This window comes from Protobothrops mucrosquamatus, unplaced genomic scaffold (genome assembly GCF_001527695.2).
Source record: "Protobothrops mucrosquamatus isolate PMUCROS unplaced genomic scaffold, P.Mucros_1.0 scaffold1725, whole genome shotgun sequence".
Classification (NCBI taxonomy): Eukaryota; Metazoa; Chordata; class Lepidosauria; order Squamata; family Viperidae; genus Protobothrops; species Protobothrops mucrosquamatus.
The window spans coordinates 13,348-32,092 of record NW_015387872.1 but is presented as its reverse complement, the minus strand read 5'-3'; the positions used below and the strand labels follow the sequence as shown (position 1 = coordinate 32,092).

The 18,745-nt window shown below is 39.3% G+C and overlaps 1 protein-coding gene across 1 annotated transcript; it reads right to left on the bottom strand.

Annotated features, from left to right (window-relative positions):
• Positions 1-3,763: 3,763 nt before the first annotated feature.
• LOC107293730 (retinol dehydrogenase 7-like) lies at positions 3,764-15,307 on the bottom strand. The gene is made up of 5 exons (XM_029285449.1): positions 14,995-15,307; positions 12,018-12,276; positions 9,526-9,683; positions 5,282-5,492; positions 3,764-3,899 (listed from the first exon to the last, which is right to left on the bottom strand). Exons 1-5 carry the CDS (start codon positions 15,305-15,307, stop codon positions 3,764-3,766), a joined length of 1,077 nt encoding a protein of 358 aa, XP_029141282.1.
• Positions 15,308-18,745: the final 3,438 nt, after the last annotated feature.

Here is an 18,745-nt window from a genome sequence, read left to right as displayed (position 1 = left end):
TTAAAGGTGTTTGTAATAGTGGCAAATATCTGTAGCTCAGGTGTAGGATGTGGGTGAAGGTTTGTTCTTTGAGTTTGTGGGTTGGTTTCTGAATGGTTCGTTACCAGGCTAGGTAACATCTTCAGCAGAGTTTAAGGGTTGTCAGTGTTCTTCTGTTTATAAGGGTTTCAGGTGTGGGTGTGTCAAGTGAGGGTCTGATGGGTCAGGTGTGAGTCATCAGAGTCTTGTGATTCACACCTGATCCATCATAAGACCTTCACTTGATACACACACACCTGAAGCCCTTATAAACAGAACACTGACACCCCCTAAACCAGGGGTGTCAAACTCACAATGTCACATGATGTGTTGCGACGTATCGTGACTTTTTTGCTCATTGCTGGCAATGGGGTGGGCGCAGTTTCACTATGATGCATCTGGCCCGCGGGCCAGCAGTTTGACACCCCTGCCCTGAACTCTGCTGAAGATGTTACCTAGCGTGGTAGCCAGATGTTCAAAAAAAACCCCACCGGCTCAGAGAACAAACCTTCGCTCTCAGTCTAAAGCTCTATTTATCATCAGGCTCACCAGGCAAGGATCTTCAAATAAATGTTTATGGTCAACTGTGGCATTATCCATCTCTGCAAGATTCTGCTCCTGTAACCTTATAATAAAAGTAGTATCAGCATTCCTAACTTTGGATTCCTAGTCTGATCTATCCCAAGGGGCTGATATTTTCTTGATAGGTTAGGCATATTGATTCTGTGGAAGGCTGAATAGATAGATGGAAAGCTGCAAAGATAAGTAAATAGGGTTATAAATGTCCTATCTCCATTGTTTCCACAGGACTTTGGGGACTGATAAACAGTGAAGGTATTGCAGGATCCAATCTGAGTCAGTCACCGGGACCAGAGGTTTTGTTTTCCAAGCTTTTGGACTCGTACTGCAGCCCATCTTCAGGGAACTTCTCTCTAGCAGAGTGTGTGCTGCTCTGTGTGGGGGATTTATATGATGCCTGTTGAATGTGACTTTCTAGATGCTGATTGGGATGTGTTGATGGCTGGCTTTTACTGTAAGTCATTGGCTGTCGTTTGCTTGTGCTGTCCAGCCCTCGCCTTCTAAATACTTGATAGACTGGTGGTAAATCAGCAGTCTTGTTGACTGACAAGGAATCTATTTCCCAGGCTTCAATCACTTTCCTGGCTGTTTTTGTACCTGCTTGTCCAACAACCTTAGTAGCTGCAAAGTTGAAAGTGTGACCTTGTTCATTGCAATGTGAGGCTACCAATGAGTTCAGGTCTTCTTATCTGAAGGTACTGGTCACCCAATAAAATTTCCTGCTGATGAGAAAAAAAACCCAGTTACATTTCCCAACATTGGCTGGGACTGGAAAAGGAGGTGAGTCTGAATGTGCAACACAGAGTAATTCCTTCCTTATCCAGTAACCATTTTTCTTGCCATGTTCTCATGAACTTCCCTGAGGCAGTTTAATGTCATTCCAGTTTTAAAATAGTATGTTATTTTTATGGCTATAATTTGGCATGCTTTGCTAACCATCTGGTTGCTAAAGCCATCAGGATCTGCCTGTACATGCCACTTTAGGGCTGCTCTCCCTCTCATGATGGGTCACTCTCACCAGGGGTCATTTTTGCCTGATTGCAGGGAAGATCAGGCATCTGTTTTTTGCAGAAAATTTGATCAGCACTTTCCAAAGTGTGTCAAATTTACCTGAATCTGTATACACTTTATACGAGTATAAAGTGCTAGTTCCATGATACCCAGGAGATTGAACTCAACCAGAAAGAGAGCTGGATTCTGCCAGCTTTATGTTGCTACTTTTGTTGCCATTGGCAGCTGCCCATGTTTTCTGCTGTTTCTATTACCTTTGTAATTCTGCATGAAGAAATGCCAGAGGCGGCCGCCTGGATAGCTGAATTGAGCATCCAGTTATGAGGCCACCGCTGTACCTCCATAGATGTTTTGTACATAATTGTGTAGATTGTGTGTATAGTGCATGTTTACTTCTCTTCTGTCATGTTGTCATATGCTAAATAAATAAAAGGTACCTTTATTATATTTGAGAACTTGCACATAAACGACTCTCAGCTTGACTGAGAAATGCTCTTGAGATCAATATACATAGCTCAAGATTACTTATCTTACCATCCTCAGCCATGCCTTTTGCTTACATTATTGTAATTTTGACATTCTTAGAGTGGTCACTGTTTTTGTTATGCATGGGTTTGTTGGTTTCCAGGCGACTGTCCACTGGCGACTGTCCTGTACTGATATAGTGGATTTTGTTTTAACTCAGCAACCTGGAGAAACCCTAGTTAACAATTCCTGGTTCCTATTCTGTCATTTTGTCCCCCTCTTTCAACATTCCTTTTGAGAGACAAGTGCTTTCACCTCCTTTGCAACCTATCTCACTCACTGGGAGATAAACAGGAACAACTGGCGCTTAGTAGTTTGAAGTTTTGGTCAGTGAGGGTGGGCGAGATGAAGCATGTAGTGGGTTAAAGAAATTATTTATACACTTTCAGTGGAAATGCAAAAGTCAAGATCTTATTTAAGAAAAATGAGTAATACACATGCAGTCTTCATGAATTTAGAAAGCTTTTGTTGTACAGTTTGCTTAAGGATTACAAACACAATCAAGTGCAGAGGGTGTGGGAGAGACAAAGTGCTAAAATTTGATGCCAATGTGCCCAAATTATGAAGTCTCTCTGAGAGATCAAATCATTGCTTGTGTTTTCATCTCTTGCTACCAACACCCATTGCCTATTCCTTTCTATGTCTGCTCAGTGTTGATCATTGCAGGTAGTTCTTGACTTACAAGAGTTTATTTAGTGGGCATTCAAAATTACAACAGCACTGAAAAAAGGGACTTATGACCATTTTTCAGTTACAACTGTTGCAGCATCCCCATTGTCACATGATCAAAATTTAGATGCTTGGCAAGTGTTTCATATTTATGATAATTGCAGGGTCCCAGCATTATGTGATCCCCTTTTGAGACCTTCTGTTAAGCAAAGTCAATGGGGAAGCCAGATTGACTTAACAACTAAGTTACTAATTTAAGTTAAGTTATTTAACTTAACAACTGCAGTGATTCACTTAACAGTTGTGACAAGAAAGACTGTAAAATGGGGCAAAACTCACTTAACAAATGTCTCACTTAACAACAGAAATTTTGGGCTTAATTGTAGTCGTAAATCAAGGACTACCTGTACATGACCTGATAATTGGCAGTTCTCATCTTTTATAGCTCCCATTCCAGAATTAGTCTGATCTTGACGAATGATTTCCTTGGGATCTCTAGTCAGTGCCAGCAGACCTGGTTAGGTAGCTTCCTTGTTCTTCACCCTCCTCTGTATGTGCCCATTTTTTCTCAGCATTGGATTTCATTCATCTCTTTCTCCCAATATTATTTTCTTTTAATATGCTCATTCTGGATGCCCACCCATAGCAAGCAAGTTTTCATTTATTTATTCCAACTCAAGTGAGATAAAAGGGACAGGAGTGAGGGATCTGAGATGAGAACTGCTTATTTTCACTATAATCAGAAAACCTGACCCTTATTATCAAAAATAAGTTGATTGGCATTTGACATCATTACTGGTCAGCAGGTATTATATGATTATATAAAGGTTGTTTGTACCCTTCTTAAGTGGGCAGGACCTTATGGTCTGTCCTCAGTGCTGTTCAAATAAACTTGGCTTGAGCAGATTGTAAACTGAGATGTAGGGAATTTTCCCTTTCAGTGGTGCCCTTGCTTAAGCTCTCAAATATGACAATTTGCTGTTTGAGTCTTGACTGGGTCAGAATGCATGGCTTGGAGCTGATGGCTGAATTCAGCAAGCTGTTTAGCAAAGAGCTCTGTTGCAATAGCAGTCCAACTAACAGCAGCTTCTGACAATCTATATAAATAAAAATGTAAATGTTCGTTTGTTCAAAATCTTAAATCTCCGAAAGTTCTTCACCGATTGCTTTGACATTTTGACACAACGTTGCATTCGAATACGCGTGTGTTTTTATATACCTATATTATATAGATGTCACACCTGTGACAGGTAAAAACATGCTTTTTTGACAAGCATTGTGAAATTAAACAATTACAAACGTGCGCTTTCTCTTTTCTTTCTTTTCCATTTAACCAGACTGAGCCACAGCAACATGTGGTCGGGTACAGCTAGTAGATTAATAATGGAGCCTAAATAAAACCAGTCAGAAGGCAAGTCTGCAGGACATAGGCTCAGATAGAGATGGATACTAGAAGTTAATGGGTTGGGAATAAACTGTCCCATTCAAAGTATGATACACATAACACACATGCACAAGGAGTCCAGGCCAAGTCTTTACTTAGCTTGAGTAATTACAGTAAGGTGTCTACAATATGCAGACATGCACACACAATCTCAAACAGTCCAAAATTGCTTGGAAATTTAACAAGCCAACTCCGGATAAGCAAAATTTCAAGCAGTAGGCAGAAAGGTCATCTGAGCACCATCCAGACTTTTGTAGAGCCACTATAGGTCATCAGCTGGTCCAGGTTCAAAAGCAGTGTTTCCATAGGCAGGAGTTCAGGGCACAACAAACAAAGATTCCAGTAAATGCAGTAGTTGTTGCCCATGAAAGATTGCTTGTAGCTGTAGTTCTAAAATAGAGCCCCACCAGTTGCAATTAATGGTGGGAATATCCTTGCCTTGCAAGGAGCTATGCAGATCTCCTCTGTTGAGCCCTTCATGCCTTAGAACTTGGGGTGTCAGGTGAGAAGGATCAGGACCATGCATTAAGTTGCATTTCAGGACATTTATTGCTCAAACTTATACACAAGAATCTAGTCAACTAAAGTTCAGTACTAAATTGGCAACAAATAAGGTTCAATGGAAGAGAACTTGGGCTGTTTGTGAGAATGTAGTGACTCTAGGCTTATGACATGTTTAACTCCACCCCTCAGCTCTGCTTGCTCTTCTCCAACATATTTGATTCTATCCAGCAGATCACATTTTTTAAACATCTTGCTATAATCCATGTGTCTTACCTCTTGTTTAGCAATCAAGTTATGTTCCAACAACCAGTCTGTGAAGCGAAATGATTGCTGACAGAGACACCGCAAATATTACACGCTGGTTGGTATGCATTGTCGGGTGGATGAAATTTGGTCATAAATGTGCCAATTGGTTGGAAAATCCATTTTTTATTACTGTAGTTTTGCAAATGGTCATTAATTGAGGTAGTTGCTAAATGAGAAGTGGATGTAGTCTAATTCTTGTACAAACTATGAGACTGTGATCAATACAGACTTTTGGCTGGTCTGGGTTGGCCATATGTCAGAATATAATCCGTCAGTAGGGTTGGCAAGTAAGAGAGGGGGATGAAGAAGAATTTGATATCTCGGCCTGCAGCATAACGGCTGTGAGGGTAGGCAGAGATTAAGGCATGTTCCATGCAGTCTGTAACTATGTGGAGATTTTTCTTCTTCCATCTTTTGCCAACAAATGTTTGGTTAACTGTGGATAGAAGAAAAAAATAAGAACAAGTCAGCCACCTGGATTGGGCAAACCATCTGTTTGTCTGCATGAGTAACAGTAATCAGCAATCTGAGTTGAAATCCATCTCTTGACTGTAAAATAGTACTGTGTCTTTAATGCCACGACAACACGATCCTATATTTTCTCCTATACCACAGCTATGGCTACCACCCAAAGAGATTAAAATGTATTATATATTATTCTGCATACTGCTTTTAATATTTTATTGTACACTGCCCAGAGTCCCCCTATGAAAAAGATGGGTGGTTCTTAAATATGATGATTAAATGAATCGATGAATAAGTAAATAGTTAGAAAACGTGACCGAAAATTGCTGTTCTGGGTGTCATCTTGCAATTGTTAATATTCCTTTCTAAATTACGTTGTGCAAGTGATTGGCAATATCTTCATGTGCCACTGCATGATCTTGCCCTAGACATTGGCATCCATCATATAAATAATTATTCCTTTTTAAAGTGTTTAACATCTCCTGAGACCAGCAAATCTTATGAGATTTCAGCCATCATGATCTCATATCAGAATTCCAAAATTTTGAGTGATTTCAACATTCTTGCCTGAAACTTTCCAGTGTTTATTTTTTTTAAGGTGATAGAATTACTAATTTGATGTTTTGAGGTGGAGCCTCTGCAGATTTGACAATGGAGCAGCTAATAGTAAATTTCTGATGTCTTGGGAGGCACAAAGGCCACTCAAGAAAGCAAAAACAATTCATGGAACTGAACTCTTTTCCCACCAGAGAGTAATATGGGGCCTAAATAAAGCTGAGGGCTATCTGCCCGGATCTGGTCTTAAAAAAACAAAAAGACACAGAAGGCTGGTTTTGCTCTCTGTAGGAAATCCTCAGGTGCTATGGTGAATCCTCTGTTAGGATGTTATTACTGGAAGCATTTTATACCATAAAAATAGTACAAGTTTCCTGTAATCTATATCTACGGAAATTGGGTCCTGAGTAAATCTCGGAATAACTGATCTTTTTCACCATTTCTAAATAGGATACAACTAGTTAGTAAGTTCTAAAGATTTAAATTGTATTTAATGTCACAATTTTCAGAGAAGAAAGTAAAACAGGAAACATACATTCTATTTTGCTTCCTCATCTGGAAGTCCCAAAGGTGCTTTTTCAAGAGGCAACTAGACTTTCTTGTGTGTTTTTTTAAAGATGTTTCACTTATTATCCAAGAAGCTACTTCAGCTCTTCAGTTCTTCTTCAATGAGAAAAGAGAAATATCTTCAAAGAAAAACAAGAAAATCCTCTTGAAAAAGCACCTTCGGGACAACCATGACCTGGATGACTGAGAATCTCCATAGACCAGGGGTCTTCCAACTTGGCCCTTTTAATGACTTGTGGACTTCAACTCCCAGAATTCCTCAGCCAGCGTGCCTGGCTGAGGAATTCTGGGAGTTGAAATCCACAAGTCATAAAAGGCCCAAGTTGGAAGAGCCCTGCCGTAGACATTCCTCATCTGGAAGTTTCAATCTAATATGCACATTAGATCCATGCATGCTATTTCCTACACGTACTTCCCATTTTTTTTGTCTCTGATATTTAAAAAATCTGAATAGCCATGCACAGGCATATAAACCTAATTTAGTCACTAGATGAACATTTGTTACTTTGCTGTTGTTGAATTTCTTTATTGTATGCTATGGTCTTCCAACTGCAGAGAAACAAGTTTGCTATCTACTTGTTATTTTTTAACATGTCTCAGTATCAGTTGTAGCCTAATTCATTTTTGCACATTTTCATATTGCTTAAAGCTGTGTCCTAGTTAGGATAATGCAAACCAGACTTGTTAGAACAATAAAGTCTAAACTTTAGTGTGGTTGCAACAGCTGGAGAAGGGCAATGATTGATAAAATCCATCTAACCACAATAAGAATTTTCATATTAAAATAAGTATTTTAGAGGAAGAGAAGGAAAGAGAATGACCTCCAGCAAGATGGATTGACTCATTACAGCAGCAATGGCTGCACTGTCCGGAGACTTGAAGGACCAAGATGGAGACAGATTGTCATGGGGAAAACTCTCTTTGGAAACTAACCAAAGAGAGAAGCAACCTACAACTAAGGAGAAACTTCCTGACAGTTAGAACAATTAACCAGTGGAACAACCTGCCTCCAGAAGCGGTGAACGCACCAACACTGGAAGTTTTTAAGAAGAAACTGGACAGCCATTTGTCCGAAATGGTATAGGGTTTCCTACCTGAGCAGGGGGTTGGACTAGATGACCTCCAAGGTCCCTTCCAACTTTATTATTATTATTATTATTATTATTATTATTATTATTATTATTATTATTATTATTATTATTATTATTATTATTATTATTATTATTATTATTATTATAAAATCTATGTGATTACTAAGGGTCAGCATTGACTTAATGGCACATAATCAGTCAATCAATTTTAAAACAAGTATATGCATAGACACACATACACACACACACACACACATTTTATTTTGAAAATGATAGACTAGGAATTAGGTAATGTATGATTTTTCATTTATTGATTCCTGCCTGACATGATGATACCTTCCTCTTCCCCACTTTATTTCATTGGTTACCAAGCTAACAACTACGAGCCAGAGCTAGTGCTACTATACTTGTAAGATGGAAAGTGCCTGAAGAAATAATCCAGCGCAGTTAGGCTAATTGTACAGAACAAAAATGCTTCCACCTGAGTTCTGTTTTATGAAGTTGCAAAGCTATAGTCCAGCGGTGGCGAACCTATGGCACGGGTGCCAGAGGCGGCACTCAGAGCCCTCTCTGTGGGCACCCGCACCATCGCCCCAGTCCTAGGTCTTCAGCTGGGTTTTATAAAACCTTTTCGCTTTAGGCCTCCACCACCGTGTACAAAAAAAAAAGGTTCAATCAATCAGTCAATTTCAATTTCTCGCGGGGAAAAAAAGATCTTGCAAAGTTGGAATTGATTGATCAAACTTTTTAGTCCCACCTAGTCTGCCGTTACCACCACAGCCACACCCACCCAATGGGCCACACCCACCCGGCACCCGACGATGCATAAGTGGGTTTTGGGTTGCAGTTTGGGCACTCGGTCTCTAAAAGGTTCGCCATCACTGCTATAGTCAATGTCTCGGAGTATCAGGTATCACTGATAAAAAAAAATCAAGAATGTTAAAAGTGGTGCAGAAAAAGCTTTGCCTTGAGTAGTAATGAATAACTTACACCAGCGCCATCTGGAATGCTTAAGTTACCCATTAATTTAACAGAACATACAGGATATGGTTAAGAGCCACCACCTTTTTTGGGGGGGGGAATCAATAAGAAAACAGCATACTTTATCTGGGGATTGTCCTCAAGAACTGGAAATATTCTGACATGTTTACTTAGTGAACCATAGAATGAATAGGTTGGAAAGGTACTTTGGAGATCCTCTAGTCCAACTCTTTTAGGGCCAGTGCAAGACTTCATGACTGGAGTAGTGGTAGTGGAATGCCCTTTGTTTTGAAAAACAAACAAACAAATTTCTTCATTTTTCTCACTTCACTGGGATGCTACATCATAAAGACCCCAAGATGGGTGTGGTTTTCTTTATCAGAGCTGCATGCAGTTTTGCCAACTGCACACATTTCTTATGAGCAAAATCCTGCCCCCTTAGAACTCAGTGGGACTTTGTTTCTCAGCAGTGGTTTTGGCAGGGCTGAATCTAACGCACCACAGACAAAAGTGATCACCCCTCTTTTTCTCTTGCCACTCAGTTTTTTTTCCCTTTGGATACTAGTCTCCTAACTCCATATACAGTATCCTCTTTCCATCCTCAGAGCTCATCACCCTCTTTTCAATATAAATGGAAATATATTTACACTTAGATTCATGTATTGCTCTTGAGAGGATAATTCCTGCATCTGATGAAATGAATTGTAGTTCACAAAAGCTTATTGCCATGAGAAATAAGGTCCTGCAAGATTATCTTTTGCTGACAACGTTACCTTCCCGGTTTACAGAATTTTACACGTTTTAACTTACAGTTTCTCCAGAATTCCTGGCCGTAGAGTTCTTTGATATCAGGTGGTACGTTGCTCCAGAGGGTGCTGTAGAACTCTGCTGCACATTTATCTAGTCCTGTTAAAAATGCACCTGGCTCGATGATGCTGACTTTGACCCCAAAAGGATGCATTTCACGTCTACAAGAAAAAACAACTCTTTAAAAAGTAGGGATTTTCCTCCTACCTCCAACTAGAATCATTTCTTGCTCCATCTTACTAGATCCCCAAACATGCCTTTCTTCTGCTTGTTTTTTTAGCTGAAGACTTTTTGTGTGTGTGAGATAGTATGACCACAGAATTCAATTAGAATTTATGAAAATAGTAAGATTTTGATAGTCTAAGAGCTGAATGAAAGAAAGTAACTCAAACAATGAAAGAGATAAAAGACACTGTCCTTCAAAATTTTCTATCACCCGAAGTGATTTGCTATTGGCAAACCAAAAAATCTAGAAGAGAAATTTAATTAGGACAATTGCAGTTTTGGAGGATAGCAGCAAACTCATTTAAATAATAACCTCATTATGAAAGAGATTTTATACCCTTCATAAAATATTCCCTTGATTGTACGGTGACTGCCATGGTGACTTAGGTGTCATTAACACACCAACTGTGTAGTTTTCCTGGCCACAGTGGTTTGCCACTGCCTTCCTCCAGAATTTTTTTGGCTATCAGTCTACACTGTGGATTTGCTAGTTGCCCACCCTGACTGCTCTTTAGAAGGCCAGATCCTGAAGTTGAAACTCAAAGACTTTGGCCACCTAATGAGAAGGAAGGACTCACTGGAGAAGAGCTTAATGCTGGGAAAGATTGAGGGCAATAGAAGAAGGGGATGTCAGAATGAGGTGCTGGATGGAGTCATTGAAGCAGTAGGCTTAAATGGACTCCAGAAGATGGTAGAGGACAGGAAGGACTGGAGGAACGTTGTCCATGGGGTCACGAGGGTCGGACACAACTTTGCAACTAACAACAACAACACTATCCAAGAATGAAACAGGTTTGACCCTACTTAGTTTTTGGAGATCAGTCAAAGTTGGCTTTTTGATGCCACCTGCTGGGCTATCCTTCATATGATGTCTTCTTCTAGTCTTCAAGCTGAGCTCAATTCTTGTGATTTTACAAACACATTCAGTTTGTATATAGGCTAAAAGCAAAACTTGATCTTGTGGCACCTTAAAGTCTAATAACATTTTCATAAAACTGAAAGCTACTTATTTTTTTGAGATCAGTCAAGTTTGGGTATGTGGGGTCAGAAATACAGTCGTCATCATCAGATACAAAGGGTGGAAGGGGAGGATGCTGAAAAAATTGCAGGCATATGTGCTGCCTTTCCCCCTTCCTATTTGACTCTTCTCCCTAGCAGCAAAGTAGAGCTGCCTATAAAAACTGCAATTGTGAAACAGATGGGGGAGAGAGATGTGCACTTTGGAAGTTGGGCAGCTAGCAACAAATATAAAGCAGCCAAATAGATGGAGGTGTTTTTTCTTCATAGAGACTGGATGGTCCACAGGAAAAAAGAAGAGACACAACAAAGCAAAACAAACCAAATTGTGGAAGGTGCTAGTGCTTAACATTCTGTGTATTAATAAAGAAGAAAAAGAAAAGAAAAAAATTTGGAGGGTGGAGGGGAGTTAAAGATTGAACAGTGTAAGAAGAGCATAGTAATAGTACAGAGGTAATAAAAACAATATAGAAGTAATAATAGAATATAGTATAGAGAAAATTGTATAGTAACAATAATAATAGAAATAGTATAGGATATGATAATAAAAGAAAACACTCAGACATATATATGTGTACATTTTACTTTTGTATCTTGTTTGTTTTCCAAACCAAGATATCCCCATCCCTTATAAGGAGATATAAAAATTCAACTGACTCAGTCTGCATCAATCAAAATTGGGTGCAGTTTAAAAAAAGAATCCATGCCAATTATCATCATCACCAAAAGTGGAATTGGGAAAATTAAAAGCATATGACTGGAATGACAATTTTCCTTTCAACATACTTTTTTTTATTTTATTGCTAATGGGTAAGTATTTAATAATGCAATTACATGGATTTTCATTAAATGAAGTGTGCTTTTAAAAAAACCAAACAAACAACAATCCAAAATGCTACGGTGTGGGAATCTGAAAGGGAAGCCAAATCAAGGGTTATCAATGCTTCAATTTGAAAGGCACTTGGACTTAAATCTGGGTAGAAAATGTTCAAGATTTCTATGTTCTTGAATTTAATTTGCTTACTGGGAGGTGGTGCATGAATGCTTCTTTTGGCTAGACTGCCCAAGCCCCCAAAGAAACAATGTCCAAGCATGAGATGACTAGCAGATGGTGGTGATATGTAGTCAACAAACACAGCTTGTTTGTTGTGAGATGAGAGGCTAGGTGAGTTCTAGCCTCATCTCTTCTTTCCCATGGTGATAGCAGGCGTAGGAGAGACAGAATGAAATAAATATTCAAGGGAATGACTTGCCGGAGGCTGTCAGAGAAGGCTTCCAGTGCAAATTTTGAAGGGCTGTAGCCGCCTCCACCACAGGCAATTCTTCCAGCCAAACTGCTCACATTGACCACTCTCCCTCTGGCTCTCCTGATGAGGGGCAGCAAATGGAGTGTCACATCAACCACTCCCAGCAAGTTGACATTTAGCACCTTTGCAAAGTCATCCTTGGTCAGCCACTGGTTGGGAGCCAATGGAAAAGCAACTCCTGCATTGTTCACCAAGCCCCAGAGTCCTGTGGAAACAAACTCATTACTTCTCTTATAATCTGACACTATTTCAGAGAGGTGTCAGATGTAGGCATCTTTTTAAGGTGAATGGCATCAAACCACTTCTTTGCAGTGGTTTATCATTTTGATTAAAAGTTTATATAGGGCACAGAGGAATGTATATAAATAAAGATGATGCTAGAAGCTAGTGCTAACTTCCCATTTACTTATTTTATCTAATTAAAGTGGAGAAAGAAGCCTGTTGAGCATCATAGGCCTATACCGGCACACTCATCACATTTTCTATGCTTGGTCTGACTAGTATTCTTGACTAGGCAGGAGTTTGCTAATTTGGAGCTGAATGGAGATTTCTCAATAACCCCATTGTTATGGTCAGGTGACTTCCTGGGAAGATTTAGGTTAGAACTGGCTTTTTCATTCTGCAATGGTGGTGGATCCACTAAGTTACATAATTCTTGGACTCCTTTAGAATTTCATGGAGTCTTATATGTTCTCAAGGACTTTCTACCTGACAAACTGGCATTCAGTAATAAATACTAGTTTCTCTATGGAAGAGCATGATGAAAAGAAACAGTGATGTAATCATTCTCAAGTATCCTCTCTTGTACAATGGAGTCCAGCTAGTCCCAATTTACTGAAGAACTAGGAGCAGTATAACCTATCAAATCACAGCTAGAACACAAATAGCACAAGTTTCCCTGCAACTATGACAAGTTGCTACTAATAACATATTCATATGCCTTCCATGATATGAGGATGAACAGGTTTTCTATAGTATCTATAGTATCTACTCTGGAGTATCTTACTGTTGTATCATCATATAATTAAATAGTCAACAAGAGCTTTTTTAACAGTAAAGGGGCTACTATATCTAGATTTGGAAAGGAGGAGTTGCAATATTTGAGGCCTATGGTGACAAACAATCTGATGATACAAATATTTTTTTCCTCTGAGTTAATGTTAGTTTTGATACAGTTTAAGAGAAGTAACCAAAGTTTACATAGAGTCATTTTCAGTTGAAGCAGCCTGGCAAAGGATAGTAACAAGATAGTTTGAGTCATTAATCTAACCTTTTAAAGACTCAGTCCTTTGTCAATGAAGTAAAATATTTCAAACTGCTGAGGTTTGACTGAATGGTTCAGAAAGAAATTAAGATCTTCTGAAGAGAAGAAATTGTTTTAGGTATCTTGAGAAAGATTGGAAAATCGTTCTTTATGACTGAAAAATGGACTCATGAGAAGACTGTACAACTATTAACTAGCACATTTTTGGGGCAAAAGATTCAAGAAAAAGTAACAGATTAACTACAACTGCAATTGCATAAATCTGATGAGTTGGACTTTTCTCATTCTAGGTATAGGCTGGGATTTAGTCTATACCTAGCACTGAAACTTGATTGTCTTTATGGAAGAAGTGCTAAAGAGGATAGCTAGTGAGAATGTAGCTATTTTATTTCTGCCTGATTTCTCAGTAAGTTGTCAGTCATGAAACCGTATCTGTTCAGCTCAGGAAGCTGATACTTGGGACATAGTGATATGGTAGCTCCACTGATTTTTGCAGAGTAAGTTTTATGAGCAATACTGAGGGAGTTTCACCTGCTTATAATAGTTTCACTATGGAATAGGTTATGCAAAACCTGAAAGACAACTTGATTCTAAGTTGGTTCAAATACTCTATTGAATCAAATCCACAATATTACATGACATAGTTGTTTTATTTCTGGATAAGAACTTCATTCTGCTTTGGTTACTTCTTTGATCTTCAAGTGGTCTTTGACACATATGCATCACATGTGCAAAAGCCACTAAAAAGTGAAACCACCAACCAGATCCTGTCTTGGCATTCATCAAGGCAGAGCAGGTATCTCCACCACTTTTGAGTTGCATTGATTGAACTGTTTGAGGAAGACAGCATAATTTTTCTTGGTGCCATCTCATTAAACCTGGTCTTCAAGTATACTCAATTACTGGGTGAAACCCTGAGTGCTGATGTCAGCAACTCTATTTTTCTAATTGTATCTCAGTTAGGCATGGCCGAAAAAATGCTGAACCTGCCTAGATTAGCTAATGCTGAATGATAGCTAATAAACTGAAAGAAAATTGGATTATGGAAGTATTGCTGATAGGTGGTTATGAAAGGTAAATTTATTCAAAAACATTGTCCAAAAGAGCAACATGGAACTTCATGATTAGAGATAATGCTTTTTTGTATACCAGATTTTGGGGAGAAATTATAGTGAAGGATGCTATATTTTGTTTGTAGAATTCCACTTGTTGGCTAGATGGTTCCACTTGTTGGGTAGGTGGTTGGCCAACCAGTTTCTAGCCACTGGTTGGCTAGAAATCAGGAGACTGTGAGTTTGAGTCCCACCTTAGGCATGAAAGCTGTCTGGGTGACTTTTGGCCAGTGGTGGGATTCAGCCGGTTCGCACCACTTCGGCAGAATCGGTAGCTAATTTTTTGTTGCCCAGGCCCAGAATGGACTTCCGGAAGCGGCATCCATACAGAGAACCAGTTGTTCACATATTTAAATCCCACCACTGTTTTCAGCCAGTTACTCTCTCTCAGGTCAACTCACCACACAGAGTTGTTAGTGTGGAAGAAACACTATTATGTACATTCACCATCTTGAAATATTTCTAAAAATAATAAAGGTGGAGTAAAGAAATAAAAATAGTTAGGTCCAATTGGGCTCATGCAGAAAGAACAGTAATTAGACTGTACCTTTGTCTCCTACTTGTTCCTCCACCCAATCAGTTGCTGCTGCAACACTCTCAGTGTTGGTGACATCCAACAGAATGGTTTTCAAACAAACCGATGCGACTTTTTCCAGCTGTTCTGCCCCTTCTGGAGTTAGACAAGCAGCCAACACCCTCAGACCCTGAGCATCCAGCTGCCTGGCCAGCTGGTTCCCAAAGCCAGAATCACAGCCAGTGATGAAGACATATTTCTCTGTCAAGTTCTCCACTATCTGTTTCTCCCGGTACAATTGGCAGAGGATGTAAAGCCCTACCAGGGCAACCAGGTAGAGCCACATTGCTAAAACCTGCAAGATAATGAACTGCAAGCCAGAAAAATCCTGTGTATTAATGAAATAGCTTCAGGAATCTAAAAATGTCAGTAGCCAATTGCATTGACAATAACCTAATGAATGGAAATATATTTTGTTGTATCATCTCAGCTTTTCCTAATTAGTCTGATGAAAGGGAACATGGCATTTTATGAGACAACCTTTCCCACTGGTTGGCAGCAATTACCATTAGGATACTCTTTCTAATAACTAACCTACCTCTACTTTCCCAGCATTTTTAATGCAGGTAGTCATTGCTTAATGTCCGCTTGTTCAGTGACCATTTGAAGTTACAATGCTACTGAATGGTAGATACTTATGATAGGTTCTCATGGTTGGAGCCATCACAGCATCCCTATGGTCATGTGATCATGGTTTTTGGCAAAATTATAAAACGTGGTCATGTGACCATGGGAGACACTTCAAATGGCTTTAAATGTGGCCTGGTTGCCTAGTGCTTGAAGTGCAGTCACATGTCTATGGAGGTGGTGGTGACCGTTGAAATTTTGAATCCAGGTTGGAAGTACTCCCAGATATGTCTTTTAGAACTTTCAATGGTCACTAAGTGACCGATCACAAGTCGAGGAGTACCTGAAATTTGTAAAGTAGTAATTTGTAAAAAAATGTTATTTTTTTTAAAAAATAAAGCCTTTTAACAGGCTAATTGGTTGGAAGAGTGTTCATTATTCAGGAACATCTGTTGAATCACATCAGAGAGCAAAGCACTGTGGGAATTGTACATCATTTGCATACAGATACAAATGAAATAAATGGGGACAAAATGCACCATTGGGGAGTGTAGCAAACCATATTATCTGCATTCCAAATGTGCCCACTAGGCACACAGCACAGCTTTCCTCCTTAATAGATTTTGTGAGGTAAGAAAAATGTTGGATGAAGAGGGAGGAAAATAGGATGGTTTTAAGGGGAAAATATTGCGGTTTGAGTCCCCATTCTCTGAGTGAAGCTGCGGGACTGTACAACAGAAGTCTCTCCTGAAAATACTCTCAGATTAATACAGTTTAACAGTGTTTTTCAAATTTTGCAACTTTAAAATGAGTGGACTTCCAGAATTCCCCTGCTAATTTGCTGCCCAGGAAATCCTGGAGGCTAAAGTACACACATCTTAAAGCTGCCAAGTTTGAAAAGCATTGGTTTAACATTTCTCCCTTTTAGACCCAGAGAGGTGGCAACATTCATTTGACTTTGAGTAAAATAGGAATGGATCTTTTTAGGACTTGGGATAGGAAACCATCAGGAAATTCCTAAGATATAGGGATAGATTTGGAGAGTGAAAATATATTTCCAAAATTTAAACCATGAAAAACTTGAAAATCCTGAAAATATCAGTCTTGTTACATTCACCTTCAACTTTCCTTACAATTTTATTCCTGGTATTTGTAAATCCAAAAATTACACTGGGATTGGAGACTGCAAATATCTCTTAAAAAGATACTTCAGTAAATATGGACAATTCTGGCATTATAGAAAGACAGTAACTGATATCCTTTTCAGCATGTAGTACTCTAAAGGAAAGCTAAAAAAAATCCTTTGATAAATGAATCTCTTACCTCTTTTAGCTGTTTCAGCTCCTGATATTGCAGAATTTCAAAAGATTTTGGTGAATCTTAATTCTGAAAGCTGCTCACTGAAACCCTCAGTCTGCAAGTGCTGAGAGCCAGAACAGTTCATTATTACTAGCTATAGGTTTCGGATAGGTTGGTTGATATGAGCTGAGAAGGCTGGACTTGATACTTACAATCATGTGACTGGCATTTTAATGTCAGTTAATAGAAAACAAACACTTCCATCATTGATTGGCTAGTTATGTGAATTGAATCCAATTCCCATGAGTTTGCATTCTTAGAGTTTACTCAAAGTGGAAAAAAGCACCCAGTGCTTTGTTCAAAGGTTTGTCCAAAGAAGGAACTAGAGTGGAATGGCCCCCAAATTATTGCATAACATACTCATAGAATGGTTGGGGAAACCGCTGACTGAGATCTATTATCATTGGTAATAGCCACACCAAAGGGCAAGTTGGGGAAAGCTGGAAAGAAATGAGGAGAAAACAACAGAGATAGCAGAGGGAAGGGAGATGACAATTTTTTTCTGCAGTAGAGATGTGAGCTTCATTGTAAAATCCTAAAGAAAACCTGGATGCTGAAAGGGAAAACCAAAAGGAAGATAGACCAAAGGTGGGGGTTAAGGGAGAGTTGGCAAAGCTCAAAGAAGAACCTGGACCAGGTTATCATAAACATGTGAGCCAAGATCAGGGAAGAGACAGCAGCACATTTGTAGACTTCCAGGAAGTCTACAAAAAGCTTTTTGTGCAATTCCTACATACCAAACCTGGCAAAGCATAAGCAAGAACTAGCAGGAATAGCACCCTGCAAGTTTCTGTGTTGCAGACAGAATCCCCTCAAGTATAATACTTTCCCTGTGAAGGAAGGGCATGTTCTCTGAAATGGTTACTAAATGAGGAGAGCGTGTATTGCCATTCTGTGCATGAACGATCCTTGGTTTGAGCTGCCTCCTTATGGAAGAGGATGAAGGCACAACAGAGCTCTGAGGAGAGAAATTTGGAAGCATCCTACCGGAAGACTTATTGTATAGCCATTTGTTATTGGTCTGTAGAAAGCTATCTGGCACTGAGGAGGAGGAGGAGGAGGAGGAGGAGGAGGAGGAGGAGGCTGATGAAAACTTTTATGGATAGAAATAAAATGGCATGAGTGGGGGAGATATTCAATTTGCTTAACTATTTGAGTACAGCAAGTAAATCAGTGACACTGTTCTGCTTGATGATGCTTGCCAATTCTTTTGGAATAATTTGTATGGGTAGAATGATGAAGATTTTACATCTGCTTGGGATAATGCCAGATGTTGGAGGAAAATCCTTCTGTGGGCAGTCAACATTGGTGTAGGGATTATGTACGTAAGAGGAGCAACTGATCTTAAACAGAACCAGGCAATATATGCCATACAAAATAGCCTTCTGCAATTGAAGATGGAGAAGTGGCTGGAATACAGGTTTCTGCTCTTCTCTCCATAATCCTAACATTGTCTGGAAGGTGTAACTGACCAGGGCAGGCTTTTCCATCTGGTGTCTTCCAAATATGTAAGAATGAGTTCTTTAGAATGTTTACCTCCAAATTATGCTAGGAATTGTCATATCGAGAGGCTGGGTAAGAATGTTACAACTCAGCCTTAAATATTGTCTCACATAAGTGACCTATTACACATTTAACTACATTGAGTGCACTAAAGCACAATTTGTTTACTGAATAAACCCATATTGGGTGGGGTTTTTTTAAAAGTAAAGGTTTCTCTGTACAGTCGTATCCGATTCTAGGGCATAGTATTCATTTCGGTTTCTTGGCCAACAATGTGCTAATTCATAAAGCAAGA

Bases quoted from the DNA above. Each gene is read 5' to 3' on its own strand.
- LOC107293730 (XM_029285449.1), bottom strand. From the start codon at position 15,307: ATGTGGCTCTACCTGGTTGCCCTGGTAGGGCTTTACATCCTCTGCCAA. The intron at 12,277-14,994 runs GTACAGTCTAAT...TTGTTTCCACAG, and splicing joins GGAACAAGTAGGAGACAAAG to GACTCTGGGGCTTGGTGAAC. The intron at 9,684-12,017 runs GCAAGTCATTCC...TTTTTCTTGTAG, and splicing joins GCCTTCTCTGACAGCCTCCG to ACGTGAAATGCATCCTTTTG.